Source organism: Cucurbita pepo, chromosome 4 (assembly GCF_057944985.1).
Source record: "Cucurbita pepo subsp. pepo isolate OVF chromosome 4, ASM5794498v1, whole genome shotgun sequence".
Taxonomy (NCBI): domain Eukaryota; kingdom Viridiplantae; phylum Streptophyta; class Magnoliopsida; order Cucurbitales; family Cucurbitaceae; genus Cucurbita; species Cucurbita pepo.
The window spans coordinates 6,597,442-6,622,199 of record NC_141801.1 but is presented as its reverse complement, the minus strand read 5'-3'; the positions used below and the strand labels follow the sequence as shown (position 1 = coordinate 6,622,199).

General features: G+C 37.4%; 3 protein-coding genes across 3 annotated transcripts; 1 reads left to right on the top strand and 2 right to left on the bottom strand.

Moving 5' to 3' along the window:
• Positions 1 to 4,497: 4,497 nt before the first annotated feature.
• On the bottom strand, positions 4,498 to 5,354 carry LOC147792974 (uncharacterized). The gene is made up of 2 exons (XM_087123150.1): positions 5,113 to 5,354; positions 4,498 to 4,708 (listed from the first exon to the last, which is right to left on the bottom strand). The coding sequence occupies exons 1-2, from the start codon at positions 5,352 to 5,354 to the stop codon at positions 4,498 to 4,500; spliced, it is 453 nt and encodes a 150-aa protein (XP_086979276.1).
• Positions 5,355 to 12,595: 7,241 nt separating this feature from the next.
• LOC111794092 (transcription initiation factor TFIID subunit 15) lies at positions 12,596 to 16,006 on the bottom strand. Its single transcript, XM_023676225.2, has 8 exons — positions 15,871 to 16,006; positions 15,415 to 15,568; positions 14,940 to 15,301; positions 14,625 to 14,825; positions 13,855 to 13,938; positions 13,472 to 13,553; positions 13,266 to 13,392; positions 12,596 to 13,160 (listed from the first exon to the last, which is right to left on the bottom strand). The coding sequence occupies exons 2-8, from the start codon at positions 15,532 to 15,534 to the stop codon at positions 12,913 to 12,915; spliced, it is 1,224 nt and encodes a 407-aa protein (XP_023531993.2). The 5' UTR covers positions 15,535 to 15,568; positions 15,871 to 16,006; the 3' UTR covers positions 12,596 to 12,912.
• A 2,608-nt stretch (positions 16,007 to 18,614) lies between these two features.
• On the top strand, positions 18,615 to 24,221 carry LOC111794037 (eukaryotic translation initiation factor 3 subunit I). The gene is made up of 8 exons (XM_023676149.2): positions 18,615 to 18,917; positions 19,024 to 19,239; positions 21,856 to 21,983; positions 23,132 to 23,251; positions 23,386 to 23,475; positions 23,616 to 23,702; positions 23,794 to 23,873; positions 23,951 to 24,221. Exons 1-8 carry the CDS (start codon positions 18,734 to 18,736, stop codon positions 24,024 to 24,026), a joined length of 981 nt encoding a protein of 326 aa, XP_023531917.2. The 5' UTR covers positions 18,615 to 18,733; the 3' UTR covers positions 24,027 to 24,221.
• The last annotated feature ends 537 nt before the right edge of the window (positions 24,222 to 24,758 follow it).

Sequence of the window (24,758 nt, the reverse complement as noted above, 5' to 3'; positions counted from 1 at the left end):
TTAGAATCATTAGGAGCCCTAATGACATCATGGAATATACAATCAAACAAAGCCAAGGAAAACTTAAGGGAAAATTACCAAAATATCTTTGAACATCCATTTAATTACAAAATGCCCAATACAAAATCACCAAACTCTTAAGAAACAGCTGGTTGATTATGCTAATATTTAAGTATGTTTAAGTAGACCTAAGGTTCTTTTCAAACGACATAAATATGCATGAACAAGTTGTAGTGCTCAGCACAAAAACTTGTTTGAGTTAGGAACAACAATCTTGTTTGTTTGGAGACTAAGGCAACTTTCACATAGTTGGTTAAGGCGTATAATTTTGGGTACCATCATAGCCATCTTCTTCTCTCCCACCATTTTGAATGTCTGAAAGTTCACGTGACCAAGTCTTGCATGCAATAACCAAGCTAGGTTTGTGAGTGCCGTCAATAGAGGGGTGGGCTAGCTAGTCTCCAATAGTATCTTGTACAGGCGATGATGTGATCGTTTTACCTTTATTAACAAGGCTCTATTTCTATCGAACATCTTAAGGAACGAGCCAGCTAACTCCACTCTGTTGCCTTCTTTTGTCATTTGACCAAGGCTGATAATATTAATCTCCAAGTTTTGGATATAATTTACCTTGGTCGATAGACGTTGGTCATTGTTCTTGCACTGGAACAAGATGAATCATTTGCTTTGGATCGGTACAATTGATCTGTCGTCCAACTTTACTTTTCAAATGAGCTTCTCATCAAGTTCCTTAAACTTTGCTTGATTTTTGGTCATGTGATTGCTTGATCCGTTGTCTAGGTACCACATATTGGTTTCAACTCGATCTTCTCCTTTTTCTGATAAGGTTTGCCATAACCTTCTCTTCGTTGACTAGGTACAATTGATTTGCCTTCTCATCATGTTTCTTCTTGCAACACTCTACCGCATAGTGCCCATATTTTCCACCAGAGTAGCACTTGATCATACCCTTGTCCTTCCTGGGATTGACATTGTCATGGGTTTATGCAGTATTGTCAAGACCTCTGCAACTACATTCACGAATGTGACGGTAACCATGCCCACGACCTTTACTTTTCTCATTGTGACCATCATGTCCCTTCATATCTAAAAAGGAAGAATCAATCACACCTTTCTTTTTCGTATGTGCGAGCTACTCCTCATGTGTTAGTAAGATATACTTTTCCTCCTCTCTGTCGTCGGCATGAAGCCTCTCCTCATGGAGCTTAAGTTGATCAAAGAACTCCTCAGCCGACATGTTCTTAAGGCCATCGAACTACTCAATAGAGCTAACAATTTGCATGAGTCTCGGGGGGACAACTCGAAGGAACTTCTTGATGATGGAGATCTCCTCCACCTTGTCACCTAATCAATGGATGTCAGTGACAATCGTTGTTAACTTAATGACAAAGTCGTTTATTGACTCACCATCCTTAGTACGAATAGCCTTAAACTCGGTCTTCAACGTCTTTACTTTTGCTTCCTTCTCCTCAATTTAAAAACTAGTAAATTTTACTAAATAAAAGACTAAACTTGCTCAACTATTAACCATTATCCTCAAATTCCTCCCTAAGTTCGCAACTTCTTTTATTCAGTCGAGCCTATTGGCTATTAGTGCCTTCCCACCTTAATCTTTTGTACAACTAGGTTGGTGGCTTGGACTCACTCCCGTCCTGGTAGTTCACATTCGTCTACCTCTTTTTATCAAACTTGGGCCACTCGTCTCTAAACATAGCTGGCTAGCTAAAATTATGTAGGTGGGTGGATAGGTCAAATTGTGTAACAAAAAATCAAATTAACTAATTCGGAATGACGTGAAGAAAATAAATAAATAAAAAAATCACAGGGCACTCAGCCAAGACACACTCGAGGCAGATTGTGGAGGTGACTTAGGGACGGCTAGAGAGAGGCACACTCATGACTCAGGTCGATGCGTAAGTGGTGGTTCAGGCGTGGGTTGCTAACCAGAGTACGTGTATTGAGTCATGGAATCTGTGTAGAGGATGGCGCATCTGCTTCTGGGGCATGGGGCCCTACTAGGCTGAGAGCGTGAAGCTGGGAGATTACTCAGTTAAGGGCAAATGAACTTTTGGAGGATTTTCTTTTTTTGTTCTCCTTTTCCTAAAACAACTTGCATACATATAAAAATAATCCACTTGAGCTTCATTAATAACATAACATCTTTTTGAATTCCACATTTGATTTCCCACCCTACTAAATTTTAAATAAAACACTCTATAAATCGGGTCGGGATTCAAAAGAATTAGATAAAGTGTTTGTTCCCGAACGATAGAACTGGAAAGACACTAAAGGAGAGGGAGATACTCCTTGATTTTTGTAATCGCCAAAATTGTACGACCAACTTATCTCATTTTTATCAGTTTTACCCCTCTCATTCATCTAAAGTTTAAATTACCGTGTAAATTTATAGGTTAAATTATATAAAATAATTTTAAGTTATACTCTTAATAATCTAGAGAGCTACCTTTGTCATCTTGGATTTAGGTGCGTTATTACATAAATTTGATGCATGGAAGCTTATTAATTCACCTCGCCCAAACTGCCACACAGGTAAACATGGGGAGAATATAACAAAACTTGGCATTTTAATAATTCCAAAACTGCCCTTTTGAGTAAAAATCCGTTAGAATGTTTGACAAAAAGTTCGTTATTTCAAACTTATTTCAGGCAAGGATGTGAGTCGTTGCCATGTCATTCCCAACCACCGTCACATCAATTTTTTTGTCCAACATTCTAATTGATTTACACTGTAATCTCATTTATAGGTTAAATGGTAGTTTTGCATATAGAGACATTTTTGGGTTTATTGGCCAATGTGTGATGTGGGTATGCACCTTTCAAGGCATCCAAAAGGCAAGTTTCCCTTTCTACTTTCCATCAATAAATAAATTTTTAAAAGAATTATTCATAAAATATTTGTACAATAATTATTTATTTTCCTCAACTCATTTTCAATTATTGTTTGTGGGTCCTCTATCACAATTCTTGACATTTTTTATATTACATAAATCATAGTTTTATGTGATAAAAAATATATATATATATATATATTAAGAGGAGATGAAGTATCCGCACCCTCGTGTAGATCAACAAATCGAGCCGTTGATAGGATTTAAAAATATGTTAACGATGCTCTGATATCATGTTAAGAATGAGGTGGGATTGAACATCCAAAAAAATATAAATAGGATAAAAAATTCAATTTTTATTGATGTTCACAAAATTTAAATAGGATACACTACCGACTAAATACTAGAAATAAAATATAATATTAATCAAATCTTTTGAAAATAAGGTAAAAGGTTTGAAAGGTTATATAAAATATATTTCAATAAAATAATATTTTTCAACCAACAAAATTGATTTTCCTTTTATTTATCTTTCACATGTTAATTAATATTAATTAAACTTTGAGTGGGTTCATATTCATTAAAAAATTTGTTTTTGTTGGGATCATTGAAGGATCCCAATTGATGAATTAATGGTTGAAGACAACTAATAATGCACACCAATAGATTCGAGGACGAATCCTCTTGAAGAAGTGGAGAATGATATGAACCAAGAGACATCAATCATACAATATACTTCAATGAAGATGTGAAGAGAAGGTTGTCAAAATTATCAAAAGATGTTTCAATTCATACTACATTGAAGAAGAATGAAGTTTGATTGTTGTAAATTTTGGTGGGTTACAATTTAGAGTAATTTATTTTAAGGCTTTTTATTTAATTTCGGTTACATTTACATAATGGTTAATTATGGCCATTAAGTATGAATGTTACAACTCTTGGAATGCTTTACTAGTTTCATTTTGAGGCTATATAAAGCCATGTATGTTGTATTTGTAGGAAGACTTGGAAAATATATTAAAAGAAGCATTTGTGCTCTTTTTAGCCAATGGCTAAGTTTCTTTGCAATTCTATGTAGTTTAGATTGCATGTAGAATCATTTAAACTCGACATGATCAATCTTGCTTGTGGAGTGATTCGAATCTCAAACAAGTGTTTGAGATATTTGATCAACAAGAGTCATTCAAGCTAGACATGATCGATCTTGCTTGTGGAGTGATTCGAATCTCAAACAATGTTCTTGCCTTGAGATATTCGATCAACAAGGTAATCCGAATCTTATTCCCCTTATAGTTGATTCCTTATCTTATCAATATTTTTCAAAATTATATTTCATAAATACTACTTTTTTTTTTAAAAGAATAAAAAATTAACTTATTTTGTGCATGACTTTAGATTTATGGTTAATGGATAATAAATTTTGATAAAATGAAATTAACAACCAATTACTAATTTACACGTATCCACAATATTAAATTACGATATAAAAAATTGGTAATTCAAAGGATGCCTCCTAGCTAATATTTTTCCGTGACTGGCCCAAATTTAATTACTTCAAGTTTATTATAAAAAATAATATAAAAAAATAAAAAACTAAATTAATCCCAAATAAATTGCCAAGAGTCCTTCACAAGAACTCGCCATCTCGATCGGTGCGCAAGGTTTTCAGCATGTGATCAAATCCGTTTTCAATGATTCTTTTGAATTTCTTGAATGCACATAATGCATCTCCTTTTTCTTTGAGCATGTACACCGACATCCAACGACTATAATCGTCAACAAGTAAGAGAAAATACTTATTACTAGCAATCGATGATGGGGTGATCGGGCCACACAATCTACATGAACCAGTTGCAGTGGTCACTCAGCACGAAAACTGGTTTGTGCTGGGAACGATAGTCTTGCTTGTTTGGAGACCAAACAACTTTCACATAGCTGGTTCGGGTGCATGATTTTGAGTAGTCCTGTAGCCATCTTCTTCTCTCCCATCATTTTGAGCGTTTGAAAGTTTGTCAATAGAGAGATGGGCTGGCTGGTCTCCAATAGTATCCTATATAGGCGGTTATGCGATCGTTTTATCTTCATCAACAAGGTTCCATTTTTGTCGAACATCTTAAGGAACGAGCCAACTAACTCCATTTTGCTTCCTTCTTCCGTCATCTGACCAAGACTAATAATATTACTCTTCAAGTTTTGGATATAGTATATCTTAGTCAATAAATGTTAGTCACCATTCTTGCACTGGAACAAGATGGATCCTTTGCCTTGAATCGATACAATTGATCCATCGCCAAACTTCATGTTTCCAATGAGCTTCTCCTCAAGCTCCTTGAACTTTGTTCGATCTCCGGTCATGTGATTGCTTGCTCCGTTGTCAAGGTACCACATGTTGGCCTCCACTCGGTCTTCTCCTTTTGTGAGAAGGTTCACCATAACCTTCTCTACGTTGAGCATCAACATGTTGGACATCTTCTTGGCCAACATCAGTGCAGGCTCTTAATCCTGCGTGAATGTGAGGTTTGCCTCCTCATTGCACTCCTTCTTGCAGCACTTTACCACATAGTGCCCATATTTTTCACAAAGTAACACTTGATCATACTCTTGTCTTCCAAGGGTTGGAATTTTCATGGGTTTGTGACGTTTTGTCACGTCCTCCTCTGCCACCACATTCGAGGCCATGTCCACGACCACGTTCAAGACCCCTATTTTCCTTGTTATGATTGTCACGTCCCCTCGTACTTGAAAAAAAAAAAGTTAGTCGCATCATTCTTTTTCGTCCGTGCGAGCCACTCCTCATGTGTGAGTCAGAGGTGTTTCTCCTTCTCTTTGTCTTCATAACCACGAAGTCTCTCCTCATGGACCTTAAGACGACCAACAACCTCCTCAACTGACATGTTCTTGAGGTCGTCGAATTGCTCGATGGAGGTACCAATTTGCATGAATCTGGGGGAACAGCTCGAAGGAACTTCTTGATGACGAAGATCTCCTCCACCATGTCGCCTAATGAATGGATGTCACTAACAATCGTCGTTAACTTTATGACAAATTGACTCACAGCCCTTCATGTGGATAGCCTCAAACTCACTCTTCAAAGATTGCATTTTTGCTTCCTTGACATGTTCCACACCCACATGCATTGTTTGCAACGTCTCACTCTGCCTTTGCCGAGTCCTTCTTTGCCAACATGAGAAGAATGTCCTTCGGGACTACTTGGTAGATGGCGGCAAGAGCCATCCTGTCCTTACACTCCTCAATGTCACATTGCTCAATGACATCCCACACAACTTGTGCTTGTAAGTTGACATGCATTTTTATCGATCATGTTGCGTAGTTACTCTTCGTGAGTAACGGGTACTGGAGTGTTACACTTCCCCTTATTTCCTCTCTTTAGCGTTGTTACTTCTCTTTCGGTGACTTTGTATGGTGACGACATTTGTTTCGACATTCTCAAAGCTTTAATACGAAATGTTGGATGTGACCCTCGATCAAAATTATGTCGAAACAAGTAAAAGAGGCAAAGGAACACCTCTAAGGGGCTCTATCTTTTGAAGCAAAGAAAGCTATCTCCCCACCCTTAAAACACTTTTGTCCACCCTACTCCAAGTTGACCTCGAAAATAGGAGGATGGAAATTCTCTCTCACCAATGGGCCCTACTCTACACAATGTGGTTGCCAGTGTACGACATCGTGTACAACACAGTTTGTCTCTCTGTTTTTTTTTTTTTTTTTTTTTTTTTCATTTATTGCGTTTTATGGAACACCGGGTATTACAAGAAGTTTGAAAAGAGCAACCCTCAGCCACGAGGAGGTATCTTCCATCCACAATCCCTTCATGAAAATCGCTAAAAAATTTGAGGATATAAAAATTTAGAGGTAAGAACTTCCCACTTATATTCTCTATTTTTCTTCAAATTTGGAAGATTCCTCTAGAGTTGGGTTATTATATATATATATATTTTTTTTTTGGAGGATTTTGCATAACTTGTGTGAAGAAATCTAGAGTTAAATTGGACCAGAAAGTAAAGCTACGATAGATCTGGAAAGATGGTCGAAAACACTTACACCAACCAAGTTGAATCAAATTAAGTAGAAAATGATATTAAAATCTAAAAAAATAGAAAATCACAAAAAAAAAAAAAAAACAAAAAACAAAAACAAAAACAAAATTGAATCGTGAAAAAGAAAATGTAGAAAGGGTTGAGTATATAAATATACCCCGTAGGTAACCTACTTATATATTCTCATCACATCCATGACTTAGCAAGTGACCACGGGGTTTACTCTAGGTTCTAGGTGGAGGGTCTTGTGGTTCACAGACTAAGGTAGCTAGCTTAGCCTACGCAACGATAATCGGTATCCGATGTTGAGGTGCTACCCCAAAAAACTCTCTCTATTAGGTGGGGACAACATGGTGAGTGCTAGACTGCTTGTTATTCATGTGAGGTTAACATCTCCAGGTTTGATAGCCTTGACATAGATTCACGTCTCCAGGTTTCTAGGTTCCAACTCCTCGAGTCTGGTTCAGTCAGGAACACTAGGGCTACATCCTCTGATCATCTCTCACAATTCAAATGCTTTGAGACTATTGGAGTTGTTCCATCCTAGATCATTATCTAGCCAAATTGATGTCACACGCTAGTCTTATTCTATTTCCACTTCTTACACTCTATAGGGAGAATCACACATTCGATCACTTGGAGTTATTGCACAGCAAATCATGCATACAATCACACATGCTCTACAGGGTGATAACATCCATCAAGTATCTAGAGCAGAGGTACACAAATTCTCATCCTCCATTTCAACATGACTATGTTCAAGCGGTAGAAAAACAATCTCTGATACATTATGCATGGAGTACTTCAGTTTTGCCAATAAGAAGTGTGATGCTCCGTTAGGTTTAATATATATATATATATAACAAAATAAAGAAATGGTTTAATATATATATTAAAATATAAATAACAAAAAAAAAAAATTGATCCCTCTCCTTTAATCTCTCAGCCCCTCCCCTAAAATACCTCCCTCATTCAGTAAACAAAACAGAAACTGGAAGAAATATTCTCGGGAGTAAAAAAAATGCATACAATGGAGAGAGAGGTAGTTAGACAATAATGATGGAGAGATGGTTAGACAATAATGATAGAGAGATGGTTAGACAATAATGATAGAGAGATGGTTAGACAATAATGATGGAGAGATACAGGAGAAGGCAGATAATGAGATCGTAGACAAATAAAGGAAGAGAGATGTCATTTGAAAAGGTTAGTAGTCAGATTTTCCTCTACGAAGAGATTTACCTTTTCCTCTACGAAGAATAGTAGCGATTATTTATATTTAAGTTAGAAATTTATAAATTATCTGTTGCAATGATCTTAGAAATTATCTATACTATCAAGAGTCCATTAAAATTTGTCAGAAAAAAAAAAAAAAAAAAAAAAAAAAAAAAAAAAAAAGATAGATAAGAAAGAGAGGAAGATAGGGAAAAGGACGATTGGAGAAGATAAGGAAAAGAAAGATGGGGAAAACAATTTCAAATAAAAAAAACTAAGATTTGGAAAACCTGATGAAAAGAGGGGAAAAAATGAAAAAAAGAGAAAGAAAGGAAGAGGAGGAGAAACTGAATAAAAGAATTAGATTTAAATTGCTTAAAATAATTAGATATGGAGGTAGAATTGAATGCTTAAAAGAATTAGAATTAAAAGAAAAAAAAAACAAAAGAGAAGACTTTAAGAAAGAAAAGAAAATTAGAATCGTTTGAAAATGGAAAGTACGGGTTCAGATGACAAGTACTGTAAACAAAATTAAAATATAACAGATAAAATAAATAAAGTAAGGAAAGAAAAATGTAATATGAAAGGTTGAATTATCCAAATCTCTTGAAATATTAATAATATTAACATATCTTTAATTTAAGTTTTAAGTTTTATTATCCTATATCATTTAGAAACAATGAAAACATAGAACTCAATATTATTAATTAAAATGTGAAATACTAACAAAAGGTGACGAACGATGCGATAGGAAGCAAACCTTGACAACACTTGATGTAGTTCTCGAGAAACGGGAGCTTACGTTAAAAAAATTAGGGAATACTTCGGCTAAGGCCAACCAGGTAAGTGGCTCACCCGTCGTAGGTTACGCGTTATTTGCTGTATGTTGGCACGTGCCCGTGGATATGCACGTGTCATTAAATTGTATGCTAGCTTAATGTGCTTAAGTACGAAATCATGTGAACGTGAATGTATGTTATGTATGTTGCTTAGTTGATGTGATATGTTATGCATGTGACGATGTGTGGCCCTTGTACGATTATGGCTTGTTTGTATGAGTATTTGAATGTAACTGTTTGAATTGTATGACATAAAATACGGTAAATTGCATGAAACATAACCCCGCTAGGAATATGTATGATATGTAACGAAATGAGAATGAGAATGACATGTAAGCATGAAAACGTGACACGGGGTTATGTTCATTAATGATAATTGTAGGACTAGTGGGACCTCATGCATATTGTGTGTTCATGCATTTGGGGGGATACCCCTATCCCATCACGAGGGTACGGACGCGTACATTCAATGGCAGGACAACGATCGTTATGCCCTGCATAGCGCTGCCGTGACGGTTCTAGTTTTAACGGGTCCCGGTATAAGGGCTCCTAGAGCATGCCCACCGGCTAGGGACAGTGGCCCAGTAGTGTGTGAACTAGCTGATGAGCCCATACTCGCACGTATGGGCTACGTGTAAAATATATGGTACATGTCCACGATTACCTGTTAGGGGTACACCGTAGGGGAAACGAAACGAAACGAAACGAAAGATAGGTACCACCATTTCATTGCATGTGATTGTTGCATAACCCCGATAGGGGGTCACTTACTGAGTATTCTAGAAATACTCAAGTCTCGTGCTACTTTACTTTTTCAGGTTAAGGCAAGACATTCCTGTACGACTGACGACGGCATCGCAACTCGAGACCATGGCGCAAATGCATAGGGTAGTGGTATTTATTTTATTAGTCTTAAGCTAGAATAGGATGTTTTTTAAACTTAAACTCTTATTCATTTTATTTAGTCTTTTGTTATGTCGTTTTAAAAATGTTTTCGAAACACGTAAGTACATGGCTGTGTTTTAAGATAAAGGTTATGTTTTATGGAATTTAAATGAAGCCTTCTGCATTCAATGTTTATGGTATGTATACAGTAGCGACCTTAAATTAAGTAGAAAATTTCGGGTCGTTACAAGAAGAGTGACTATTCTCATGCTTATCCAATCGTTCTAAGCTTAGGTCATATCAAATCTATCTACCTAGGATTTGGTTTTAATAACATTCATGTGTTACTAAGATATCTCTTGATAGTCACGTGTCTTCCTGAGTCTAATTGCTCACAAAAAAGTCATAAAAAATTCTAAAACATCACAAGAGGGTTCTAATTCAAGCACAAATAGGATTAACATTGAAATCAAGAAACAAAACGGGCAAACGGAGATTAAAATAAGAAAAAATCTAGCCCCATGCTTTGTTGGGCAGCTTGCTACGTGTCACCATTGCACTCTTACGGCAGCGGGACAGCGAGTGTGTGACACTTGTTCTAACCCAGTGAACAAGTTAACCGTGAGAAATTCAGATTTCACAGAAAACATTGGCGTATACTCGAGCCTCGAGGCACGTTTGAGAGAATGTTTTAGAAAACGTGATCAAGGATATACGTTGAAAACAATTTGAAAAAAAAGAAATGTTATAAGCTAAAAGCAAGTAGGCAACAATGAATTTTGATAGCATATAACCCGGGTAGGAAGAAGTGACAACTATCATATTCCTCTATAGTACATTTTGGGGCATTTTAGCCCTGGCGGGTGTCTTCATGATTTTTGTGAACGGTCACACCCCCATATTGACACAGCATGAAATAGTAAAGGCCTATCTAAGATGAAAACATGTAAAAGAGGTTTGGAACGGGCATGCGACCATGGATAACACGTCCTAGATATGCATGACCGGGACATCCAACATGCGACGATAGACTCACAAACTTTGATATGGCTCTCTTCATTCACAGGCACCAGTAGCTACTCTTTAAGTCTTGATATATCTTCGTACTTCTAAAGTGGAAAGTATAAGATGTATCATGGACTTCATACAACATTGTCTTCTGGATAGCCCTTAGTTTTCAAACAACCAAGAGGGTTCTCTACTCATGATGAGTTTTAGGTTGGCACTTGATTTTTCAAATAATTAGGATTCTACCTTGAGATACGCCTTAAGAAAATCCCGATGGACACTACCCAACAAAGAAGTAAGTATTAGGTAGTTTTTTATTTTTTAAGTAATCAATGTGTTCCCTAAGGCCAAGGATCAAAAAGTGAGTTTAGGCCGCATTTGATTTCCTGGCAATCATATTGCTACCTCAAGGACATGAAATAAGATAAGTATGGTTACCATGCTTTTATGCCCTAAAGTAGCACTACATAAGCCAAGGTCATTAACGCTTAAACGTTTCTAGGTACCATGTAAGAAACAAGAACCAAGGATAAGGACAAAGGACAATGACAAGGTGAGGATGAGAAAAAATGTGGTAATCCTAGCACACCCTAAGAATATGATTAAGAGCCTACAAGTAGGTTACTCACTAAGTCTTTATACTCACACCATGTTTTCCATGTTTTCAGGTACAAGGAGTTGGTCGAGGACGAGAGCGTACTCTGGAGAAGGTGTCATAGACAAACCTTACCCTAGTCTTTTTAAGGTTTTTATGTTCGTTCCTTAATTTTTAACTACTCATGTATGAACTTTATTTTGATATAACATAAATATGTATATTATGTTTCAAACTTCCTTTGTTGTATTTTGCAAAAAACAATTACTAAATTTTTTTTATACGTCGAGTCAACCTCAGTCCAATCTATGTTTTAGATAAGTTCAAAAATTGGGTTGTGACAGGAGGAATGTATATTGGTGATATCATTTACGGGGTGTCACTCTCCACGAGTTTTATGATGATGTGGAGATTGGTAATCGAGACATAGCCCTTGTTAGTTAACCTATCACAAGGCTAGTGGTCCACAGTCATTTGTAGCCTTTTAAGAGTTTGGGTACATAGGACCGTGCTCTAAACATAATGTGCCATTGATATGCCTCATGTAGTATGATTAAGGGATCTCCAACTATTCAATGATTGGGAACTTGCCCACAAGAGGTGAGAGACAACAAATGGGTAATAGCATGACAGACATGAGGGTCCCACCCTTTTAGGTATGTTGACATTATGTGGACTATTAGGGATTCACCAACTCATCCATCTTAGTTGATCAGTATCGAGTGATATTTTTCCTGATGTTTTAGCAAGTCAGTAGTTGGAAGCATGAGAGGTCGCACTTCACAAATACCTTATTACTTAAGTGAGGGACACGAGCAAAGATAAACAAGTTAGGGTAACTGAACCAACCCTAAAACCATATAGGAACCCAAATGGGTGTAGCCATACGCCAACGGAGTCAAGTACTAGACCTCGAGAGTCGAAGAGGGCCCAAATAGCAGTACCACATAGAGCTATGTGATGAGTGTCATCATCCAGCTAGTTACTGAGAAGTAGAAGCTCACTTAGAGCCATAAAATCATCAAATTAGAAGCCCTAGGAAGCTGGTAATTTTGACACATGGTATATAGTTTACAGGAATTAATGATTTCAGATTGAAAGTGAGATAACAGTCGATAACAGTCGTTGGCAGAAGCTCGAGAGTCGAGCAGTTACAAGTGTCTTTTCGATTTCTAATGTCTATTTTCAAGAGTCTTTTCGAGAGTCATGTACATATAAATAAGATCGCCTAAGTTTGCTAATCTGTGAACTTGATTACAAGTTTGGAGTTGGTGGTGAAAAGGCAGCCAAACAATTCCAATTGCTTTGCAAATTCAATTCGTATTCTGATAGAATTCTTAAATGCGCCAAGAAGATGTAATCACAATAATACCAAAAATAGAATATCTTTCATAAAAAATGAGACCCACCAGGTTCGGCCATAAAGTTTTAATCCAAGCTCTTCAATACCGGTGCCTGCTCCGGTGCTCCTTCTCCCTTCCATGTTCTTTATCTCGCTCGAAATCATAGTCTCGATCTCGATCACGATCACGATCTCGACCCCTGTCCCGCTCTCTGCTTCGACTCCGATGTCTTTCCCTAGGTTCTCTTTCTTTATTTCTGCTACCATCTCGGTCTCCGTCTCTGTCTCGGTCATTCCATTCCCTTCCTTGGTCTCTACTTCTCTCCCTTCTATCCTTCTCAACTACACCTGAAAATGTAAGTTTGCCAAAGATGTAAATACGTACAATAGCACAAAGAATTATGATCGACTTTTTCAAGGACAATAGCACGGTGTTAGTCAACCGACACGTACCTAGTTCTTCGAATTCCCATCCAGCCCGCCCAGCACCTGGTATTATCTGACCGGCTTCCATTTGCTGGGATTTGGCACGAAACTTCTTCTTAAGGTTTCCAAACTCGTCATACATCTCACCATCATCCTGATATTGTAATGAAACGATCATATCACAATCCAAAAACTGTTTTCGTTTTCTCAAAATCATGGTTTCAGCATCTTACTTCTTCAGCTTCACGCCGACGTCGTTTAGTCTCCTCCAACTCTTCTTCATCAAGTTCTTTGTAACCTCCACCGCGCCCTCCTCTGTTCAATTATAATTCAAAATAAGAGAAATTTTATAGTAGGCTATAAGTATTCATTTCAGGGTAGTAACAACAAGTATAGATTTCCAGTTTCTAAGCTATTCCAAGATATACCAAAATTAAAGTTCAGGAAACCGCAGATGAACCCATCAATTTGCTTTAAATTTAATTGATTAAGCTCAGAACTCAATCTCAAAAGTCAAATTCACATCAATTTGTTAGAAAAGCCTAGACCATATTTTGATCAAATAAAAAGTTGCATTATTTCTCTTGGGAAATACACAAAAGAGTTCATGTTATACCTCACGCCACCCTCATTGTGACCCGGTTTGTTCGTGTTACAAATATTGCATTTCGAGCGCTTTGCCCAATTGATGTTACCACACCTGGAACATAAAGCAGAAGGAAGCACCAATATCAACCAGTTACACAAGCAAGCAGTGTTATCCAAGCAGAGAACAAGATTAAAGAAACAAATAACCGTACGATAGAACACTTCTCCCGAAACTTCAAATTAACATTAACATTAACATTAGAGATGCCTCCTTCCCCATCCCATGATATTCAAAATATTTAATTAAAAGAACACATTCTGAAAGAAACAAGAAAGTATCCATGTAAAGCAAGATAACTTCATAAATTCAGATGTGTCACTGTCTTTAATGCTTATTCTATTCCTTAAGATTAAACCAAAAGTAAAGGGCGTATATAAAGATGTGTGAAATCAAATATTGAAAAGAACTTCCTGTCGTTTGATTCTACACCGAACCATCTTCTTCGTCTTTTTTTTTTTATTATTATTTTGGATGTGGGATTATATCTTCTAACTATATATAATCCATCTTTTTATTCTTTTTAAAACATCAATATAATCTACTTTGATCCATATAGTTGCATTGAAAAAAGAAACCAATTAATTTGGTAGGTTTTACAAAATCAGACTCAAATTCCTAATATACCAAATGATAAAATTGCAGAAACGAAAACGCGAAGGTAAGACAATCCTACAAGCTAAAACTGATGCACGTATAATAGGGCGATGGCATATAAGTAAAAGGAAGATTATATTTACATTGGACACGGCCAGTCATTTGGACCAAAGAGACCAGTAGGGCCACCAACTGGACGACTATTGCTTCCTGATTCCTGGTTGCCAGTGCCACGGCCCCTGCCACGACCTATAGAGCCTGCACCACTGCCAGCAGCACCAGAAGGTCGGGCACTTCCACACCGGTTACACACACCACGAAATGCAAAATTAACATTGGTACAACTGCCAGTAGGATAGAGCATGAGAAACCATTTCAACAATACTAAATAGAACATAGAATCCAGCCAAGATTGAAAGAAGCAAGAAGAAGCTGCTCACCAATATCACATCACAGACCTTGTATTTGGACACAGCCAATCTCCCTCTTGTTGCCATGCTTTTCCTGGAGGAGCATCACCACGACCTCTCCCCCTTCCACCGCCCCCATTCATACCACCCCCAACATTTTCCTCAAAATCAAGAGTATCACCAACAACAATCGGATCGACCCCCACATTAAACGAGACATCATCTTTACTTTTGGACTCTGCTATATGAACTTCAATGATGTTACCATGAAAATCCTTATTGTCAAACCATTCAACAGCCGCTAAAGCTGCATGTGGATCCTCATATGTCACAGTAGCATCTCCTTTAGGCTCATTCGTCGATTTATCACGATACAACCAGATTTTCGGTCTACCTGTTCGCTTGTCTTTCTTTGAAGATTAAGCAAAAAATGTCCAACAGTTATTATAAGAACAATAAAAGCAAAATCCAATGTGTATAGAAAGTGAAAAAGGGTGAACAAAATTGTGGCTAAACTCCGAACCTTCAATAACCCAATTGTACCAAAATATTCAGCAAGCATATTCTCATCGGTCCCAAAGGGCAGGTTGCAGATGTAAACAGATCCATTGGAGAGGGCTCCTTTACCCGCATAGGTTGCCATTATCCACCAATTTTCATGAAATCAATATTAAGATCTACACAAAAGATGGGCCAGTTTAGATCAAGAGAACTGTATAGTCAATTAAAATCTCTAGAAAACCCCATGAGAAACGTATAAATCATCGTGCAGGAGGCGACATGGGTTACAAAAATATAGATCTCAAGTGGAAAAGCAGAGAGGAAATCAAAGCGAAAGATTAGTGTAAGAAAGTAAAGGAAGAAAGGGAAATTGTAGCCAAATTGCAGAAATGTTGGAAGGATGAATGGTGATTGAATCATGGGTAGTGGAGAGAACGGATGAGAAGTAGACGTAGAGGAAGAGGAGCGATAGGGTTACCTGAGTTCCGTGCTGAGGCTTGGACAATCTCAGACTTTGATTTCTGCCACTCTCTTATTTTTTTCTTCTCTCAGTCCCGTGTTTGATGGGAGTGAACCGGGTCCATGAAAATCATAAACTCCTTCTTATAACATATATATATTTTAATTCGCATAAATTAGGTGACAATACTTCCACTTATATTTGTCCATTTTTACACTATTTTACTATATACCTTCACCAAACATCGAGTTTAATTTAATTACATTACTTATAGAATTACAATGAGTTGGAGTCAAAAGAAGACACAATAAGCTGAATTTTGTTCGGCAGAATTTGGTGTATGAACCCACTGCTTGTTTGGAATTCATTTTGGACTCTGAAATAGAGAGAACTTTTAGGAGAGGTCGACGGAGCAAAGGTTTAGCATGGCATAACAAAACATATATCAAAGAGATCTTGGAGCCTAACCAAATCTAGAGTTTGAGAATGCAACACACGTGGTTAAGTAAGCTAGACATCATGTCAACCACATACAGTTTAAGATTACATTAATTACCTTAGATTTTCATAGCATGGATAATAATTAAATTACAAATAAAATAATAAAATAATAAAAATTATTGTTATAAATTAAATAATTAATTACACGCTTTAGGGTATAAATCCCAACCGACAGGGAAAGAGTAATTGAGTATATGCACACCCAGTAGTGGAGGAATTAAATTCATGCATAATCAGACCCGAAATTCAAACTACTACTTTTGAGTTAAAGACCTGATGTTTCAAATGTTGCAAACCATTGGGTAATTTCATTGACTACTAATGATCCCCACCTATATCTAAAGTCGTTTTTTTGGGAGTGAGTGACTCATTTTTATTTCAAGGAGGAGGACATGGATGTAATCTATCATAGCTTATTCCCTTACTCTTTTGATGGATGTTGCAAAATCATGGTTGAACACCTTGACACCCAAAGCAATTGATTCTTGGAATCGTCTAGCAGAGAAATTTTTTATCAAGTATTTTCCACCCACTAAGAATGCACAGTTTGGAATTGTCTAGTTTATATTCCGTCGTTTGGCTTTGGCTTCGGTCATAAAGTTGTAGATGGCTTTAGAGTCAACCATAGTGCTCTTGGTCGCCTTGTGGTTCACCTACGCCTCTACATACATAAGTCCTCTTTCAACTGGCTCGTTTGACTCGACTATGATTTTACGGAGCACCAATAGAAACTTTAGGGCCCCCATACAGGGTTGTCGCTGTTCTCGGACGATGTTGTCCCCACTTCAACTGGCTCGAGACTGGGTTCAGCTCCTGTGTCCAATGTCGTCTGGAATGCTCGGAAGGCTGCTTTATTAGGACAATCGAATACTTTATGGGGTCCCCTACATATGAAACAGGTCAGAGGGGCTCGATTATATTGGTTATAATAGGGTCCTCTTCACGAGCTAGCGTCCCAATTCTCTCACCTACCCTACACATTGAGAATTAGATGGGTTATTCATAGTGCTTCCACTTGAGGAAGACATTTCGCCTTACACATTGAGGCAGATCACTGCTCAAGTCAAAACAATCGTTCTACAGCAGCGTAGGCTAAGGAAAGATCATGGATTTGCGGCTCACCGGCTTAATGCACTCCCAAATATTCTCTGTGTTTCAACGTCTCAATTTCCTCTTGGCTAGGTCTCAACATTTTCCAAGAAGAATTGGGAACGGAGTTTTTGTTTCAATCTTTCCCATGTGTCCACGATGCATTGACCCTCCCTGGATATCCAAATATTTTGATCTGAACCACAACTTTGCATCTTCAGCTAAGTGCATCGTTGCTCACGTGATCTTGGCTTCTTTCGTCACGGTGTTTGTAGCTCAAATGTATTGTTTGAGGTCAATGATAAAATTTTCTTCGAGTTTGGCATCTCAAGCCCCACAGAAGGGTTTGAGTTCAAGCACCTTAAACCTTATTGAACTGGACTAGTCTTCTGGCAGGGAGTTGGTTCTTCACTGCTCATGGTCAGACCATTTCAGCCCTAACCACATCAGTGCTGCTTTGACATCTTCAGAGAATTCTATGACTATCGGGACGATGACTTTTTGGGAGATATTTATGTCGTTGACATGCTCCTCAATTTTAGGGCAAAGCCCGTTGAGCTATCTCCATGCTTGAGACCACAATTTTTGTGGCTTTCTCTTCTAGATTTTTCACTCTGTACATCAATTATTGGATGAGCTCATCCAAACGACCAGCTACTATGTCAATCGCATTGGTCTTGTATCAAATATTGTTGAGGACTTCCTGCAAGCATTGGATATGCTCCTCGATGTAGACCAATCGGTCGACGTGGGGCTTATTCAATTACTTTATTGTGGACATGTTTTCCGAGAAGTTTCCTAAAGCTGAACTCGACTATGATACCAACTGTCACAATTGCAATTCTTTGGGACGTTTTATATGTGATTGTGTGACACTCACTCTCACTACTGAGTGAGTCAGCCAATTCAAATTTACGTCACCTTTCGTTGGACCACATATACCTAAACTAGCCCACCGAGATGATGTGTTTAGATTAATTATAGTTTGAGCGTTTAATTTTTTTTTGTACAACTCAGACCTCCAACATTTTCGTCCATAAAAACTAATCCGCAAGAAATGAACCGAAAGGAAATTAAACCAGATACCCGGTTTGGATCGCCTATGGACCGAGCCGAACCGTTACCCTCTCACGTTAACCCCATTAAACGTCGGCCCAATTCCAAGTCCAATTTTAAAACCCTAACCCTAAAATCCTTACACTTCCTCACAATCATCCGTCGGGACGAACAAACGTCGACCTCCGGCTCAATCCCTTCAACCATCTGCTTCTTTCTTTGAATTTCAGCGAAAATGCGACCAATTTTGATGAAAGGCCATGAACGGCCATTGACTTTCCTTAAGTACAACCGGGATGGCGATCTCCTTTTCTCCTGCGCCAAGGATCACAATCCCACCGTCTGGTTCGCCGACAACGGCGAGCGATTGGGGACTTATCGTGGTCATAATGGTGCCGTTTGGTGCTGCGATGTCTCTAGTATGCTTCACCTTCTTCTTCTTATTTTTTTTTACTATATGTTCGTTCGGATTGGCTAATTGAGGAATCTGAGACAGCTTTTCATACGATGCTGCTTAAATTTCAGGAGATTCAATGCGGCTCATCACCGGCAGTGCGGATCAGACGGCTAAACTGTGGAATGTGCAAACTGGACAACAACTGTTCTCTTTCAATTTTGACTCACCTGCTAGGGCGGTTGATTTCTCTGTCGGCGATAAGCTTGCTGTGATTACCACCGATCCTTTCATGGAATTGCCCTCTGCTATTCACGTTAAACGCATTGCCAGAAACCCCTCGGAACGTAAGATATGGTTCTCCTTTCATTTATTTTTGTATTTTTTGTTTTTAAATCTCTATGATTTTTCTAAGCGTCTCAATTAGGTTCTTATGAACCATCATTGTTCGTTGTTCCATTCAATTCCAGGTGTCTTTGACTTTCTCTTTAGAGATTAGTTATAATACTAGGCATGTGATGCAGTTGCACTATTTTGAAATATCAATCATGTACTTGAGTTGTATGCATGCGATAAGGTATTTGGTGGCGTTCTTCATGATTATTCCTTATTTCAGTATCCTTCTTTGTAGGAAGCTCGATGCAGCTAAATGAAAACTATTTTACTGCCGAGTAACAGGACTTCCTTTTTAACCATTCAAAGTTTTCAATGTGTATTTTACTCGCAATAAATTTAAACTAGGTTTGAGGAAAGAAGAAACTTAGGGTTTAAGAGTAGATGATACGATATTAAGAGTAGATGATATGATATTAAGAGTAGATGATACTTTAAGATTACTGCACGATTTGTTTGTGCTTAATTGATGTTGGTGCTTGTTTTCCCTTATGATAAGTAATTGGCGTAGGTGGTTATATGCAAGCTTTGAAAGAAATGTTTCATTTATGCAGTTATGATTGAGGCTGTGAGACTTATGTGTGCCTGATCCCAAAATATAAAAAGCTAACCAAGTTAAAGACTTCAGGCCCATAAGTCTTGTGACTAGTTTATATTATATTGTTCGTTCATTTTTGTTGTGGATGTCTTTCATGACTGTGAGATTTATAAGTCCTTTGCCCCCATTCATTTTTGTGCTGGATGTCCTCAGTCAGTTAGTGTCGGCTGAAGTGGAGAAGTGTTTGGTGGAGGGTCTTAAGGTGGGATTGGATAACCTGCACTTGATATGCCTTCATCTCACAGATGACACCCTCTTCATTTGTTCGGTGGATAATTCCTTTAGGAATCTATATGGATTTTTTTGAACCTTGAGCCATTTCAACCTAAAATAATTCATTCGAAAAGTTCCATCTTTGATGTAAATTATGAGATATCTAAGTTGACATTTTAGGCGACTATGGTGAGGTATGAAGTGAGTCAACTTCCTTGTTCTTACCTTGGTTTTCTCTTGTGGCGTATCTTGAGATTGGTGTATTTTTGGAACTCAGTGGTGTAGAAGATTTAGAAATGCATTTTGCTGTGGAAAAAAAGGCCTTTTATTTTATTCTATTTATTTATTATTCTCTCTAAAGGGGGGTTGATGTTGATTGCCTCTAATGTTGAGTGGGATTCCATTTACTCTCGTTTCATTATTAGTTTGCCTGTCTCAGTTGGTAAGAACATCAAAAGATTATAGAGGAATATCTTGTGAGATGGTGTGGAGGAGGGTAGTGGGGTTTCACTTAATGAGCTTCATTTGGCAAAATGGTTTTGGCATTTATTTCAGGTGTCGACTGTCCTATCTTATGGTAGAGGGTTTTTGTGAGCAAGTATGGTGCTCTCTCAAAGCGTGGATTTTAGGTAGTAGGTTGAAGTGTTCTTGCAAAAACCTCTTGTATTCCATTGCTTTGGGTTTTCCTCTATTCTCTTAGTCTGTTATATTTTCTATTGGTGATGGATTGCATTTATTTCAGGTGCCTTGTTTCCTCATCTTTATCATTTATCTGATAAAAGGTTGCATTCAGTATCCTTGTTTTGCTCTCTTTTGTTGGTGTCTCGTTGCATTCCTTGGGTTTTTGCCAACCCTTCACTGATTGAGAGGCAATTGAAGCTGTCAGTCTCCTATCTATTACCTTTGATCAAGTGACTCATCATGGGAGAAGAGATTCTAGGGTGGGAGCTCTAAAGCCTTCTGAGGGTTTCTCTTGTTATTTTTCAATTTTTTTTTTATATTCTTTGTGTCATATCTCCTTCCCAAAGGGCCTCTGCTTTCTCCTCCCTGGAAGGTCAAAATTTCTAAGAAAGTGAAAATTTTCACCTGACATGTTTTGCATGAATGGAGGGGACACTTAGGACTACTTAGAAAAGCTTTCTTCTTTTGTGTTGCACCCACAATGGTTTGTTCTTTGCTAGAGGTAGGACGAGGACCTCAATCATGTTTTATGGGATTGTCCCTTTCTTTGCTTCTTTGGGGTCAGTTATTTAGGACCCTTGAGGTGGTTCTAGTCGTAACATGGGATCTTGTTCTATTTTTGAGGAAGTTTTCTTGAGTTCTTTTCACCATAAAGGAAGATTTTTGTGGCAGACTTGCTTTTTTTGTTACTTTGTGGGGAATCTGGCTTGAGAGGAACAATGGAATCTTTGGATGGGCTGTGAGGTTTGTTGGGGAGCTTTGGGAGGCAATTAGGTTTAACTTGTCTTTGTGGTTGGCCGTTGATTGGACTTATTTTTTTTTTGCTTGACATTGTTCTTTTGGATTGGAATCAATTAGTTTTGGGTGGGTTTTGGTAGTGGGCTTGTCTTTTTCTTTTTTGTATGGCTTTGTATTTTCTTTCAATTTTCTCAAAGGAAGTTTGGTTTCTTGTGTATAAAAAAAGGAAATCTTTCCAGTGGACAATGTTCTATTAATCAAGTTTGATTAAAATGGATATTTTATTTTTGGCTCTAGAAGAATAATATATGCTTATTAAAGTGTTTCTGATATGCTGCAGAGACTGGTGAATCTGTGCTTCTTCTGAAGGGTCCTCAGGGAAGAATCAACAGAGCTGTTTGGGGGCCTCTAAATAAAACCATTATAAGTGCAGGAGAAGATGCTGTTATTCGCATTTGGGATTCTGAGGTAATGATTGTGATACAATTTAGGGTGTCTTGTGTCAAGGCAATGTTCATACATCATCATTTTTCTGTCTCACATGAATAAAGCAGACATTGCATTTTATAAGCAACTTATATTTAGATGACTATGGTTGATGCACGAGTTGATAAAATGAGGGCTAAAAGGTCGGACATGAATAAAACAGACATTGCATTTTATAAGCAACTTATATTTAGATAACTATAGTTGATGCATGAAGTTGATAAAATGAGGGCTAAAAAGTCTGGCACTTTGATCTAAAGGGGGGAGTACATTGTTACTAGACATAAAAGGCTTGATATTTAGACGATCTCTTTGGGATTTTTTTTTTTAAGAACATTCATAATAGTATTGAAGAAATCAAACCCTCTGCTGAAAATATTGAACCAGGAAGAATTTTACAACATCTTCCTAAAAATTGTCCCTAGGGACCCTTTTTAGATGAAAAATGATATGACATTAAAAAGAAAGGGAAAAAAAAAAAGACTCAAGCAAGACTTATCTATGAAGACACTTCAATTCCTTTCGATTCCTTTCCAACCAAATGTTCCATAACCACCTTCTCCCATATGGTCGACAACTCAACAAGACATCTCCCCTTTAAATGCCTTCGAAAGAGGCTTTGGAGATGTCATCAAGCCCCATCTCCAATACCTAATTTTGAAGAATGTAATTTCACGTTAACAAAAATGTAAATCATTCTGGTTTGATGAAGATGAAAACACTAGCTTCTTCTATAGTATGGTTGATAGACATGGAAGAAAACTCTTATATTAAGATCGTCAATTTAAATGTCACTAGCCTTGCCAGTGGCTATTGAGTTAAATTGGAAAGAAATTGCTCCTCTTCTCCAAAGATCCTTATTATGAAAACGAAGGGATAGATTCATTCCTTCTAACCCCGATCTTTACTGTTCTCAAATATTTACCCTAGAAGCTATTTTGATTGGGACATTACTTCTCACTCCTTTCTAATTAGCTTATAGTGATTCTGTTGGGAAGAAAATTCTCTTTTGCATAAATCCATTGTTCTAATGTATGATATTGCTCTTCCATGAGAAATGCATTATTTTTTTTTTTATGTTTCTTGGTTAATTTGACTTGTTTCTCACTAAATATTTAATTGAACTACAGACAGGTAAACTTTTAAAAGAATCAGACAAGGAGACGGGCCATAAGAAAACAATAACTTCCCTTACAAAATCCTCTGATGGTTCGCATTTTGTAACTGGTTCTTTGGACAAGTCTGCAAGGGTACCGTACATCTCTCCAATTCTTCTTCCTCCCCTCTTTTATTTTTAATATCTGACTGATTGACTAAAATGCGTTGTCATCTTTTATATTTTGGTGGTTTAATATACTTCTTTTTCTTTTTAATTTGAATTCAGCTGTGGGATACTAGAACGTTGACACTTATCAAGACCTATGTGACAGAACGCCCAGTCAATGCTGTTACAATGTCTCCACTTCTTGATCATGTATGTATCCTGAATTGCCAAAATGTAGCACTGACAGTTCCGTTTGAGGCTGATAATCTGTTTTATGCTTGACTGTCTGATTGAGGTGATGTTTTAAATGTCTTTCGGCTCAGATTGGCTTTTTTTTTGTTGTGTTTCAGGTGGTGCTTGGTGGTGGTCAGGATGCTTCAGCAGTGACGACAACCGATCATCGTGCAGGGAAGTTTGAAGCTAAATTCTATGATAAGGTGGGCTCTTGTGCCTCACTTTCCTTTTGACCTTATAGAATTAGAGTTAGTAGTTGGGTTGCAGTATTATATTTCTCTTTTTGTGTGATAGGTACTTCAAGAAGAGATCGGAGGTGTGAAAGGGCATTTTGGACCCATTAATGCTCTGGCTTTCAATCCTGATGGGAAGAGGTATGTATGCTGTAGTAGTATTGGTTGGTATTTGAAATGTTTATCATTTTCATGGGCTTTGGTTTTTTCCTTTGTAGTTTTTCAAGTGGAGGTGAAGATGGTTATGTAAGACTGCATCATTTTGACCCTGATTACTTCAACATCAAGATTTAATTGAAGTTGGTGGAGAGGGCATGCGTTGGTTGTATTAATGGCTTTTACTTATTGTAGTTAAGAACCTTGCCTCCTTGACTTTTGCTGTGGTCGTGATTATTTTATCAAATTTCAATTTTGTGACTTGATAAGAGAAGAGAGGCAGAGAGCCCAAACAGTGATGATCAGAGTAATGATCAGAAAAGTTTTACGTGCTGTTACTGTGTCTAGTTTCAAAAGTTACTCCTAAAGCTTAAAAATTTCTAGTTTCAAAATAGAAGTTTAAAAAGGAGTTGATTTTCAGTTCCCTCATTCATGTAATTCATGATGGGACACAAATGTTATCCCTGAACTAAATCTTAAGAGCCCCAAACACTTCATCATTTCATCGTAATCCCAATGCCCAATTTCCATGTACATCTCATTTTCCCATATCCATAATCAACCTTGTGGATATTATTACCTTATATTGTTGATCAAATTTAATACAAATTTTAGTTTGTATCACAATGAATTCTTAGTCATTAAACCTATGAAAATTGATATTCTATTCTATTTTTTTAAATAGTGGATGGACCAAACAATCTAATTGATCAATGATAATAAAGTGATCATCAATTTGAATCAAGACTCACTTCTAATTCCATGAGTATATAGACATTTGATGAAGTGAATTTGCACGGCTTAGTATTAATATTATCACTATATAAATGAAGAAAAATTGATGAAGTGAATTTGCACGGCGATAAGTGA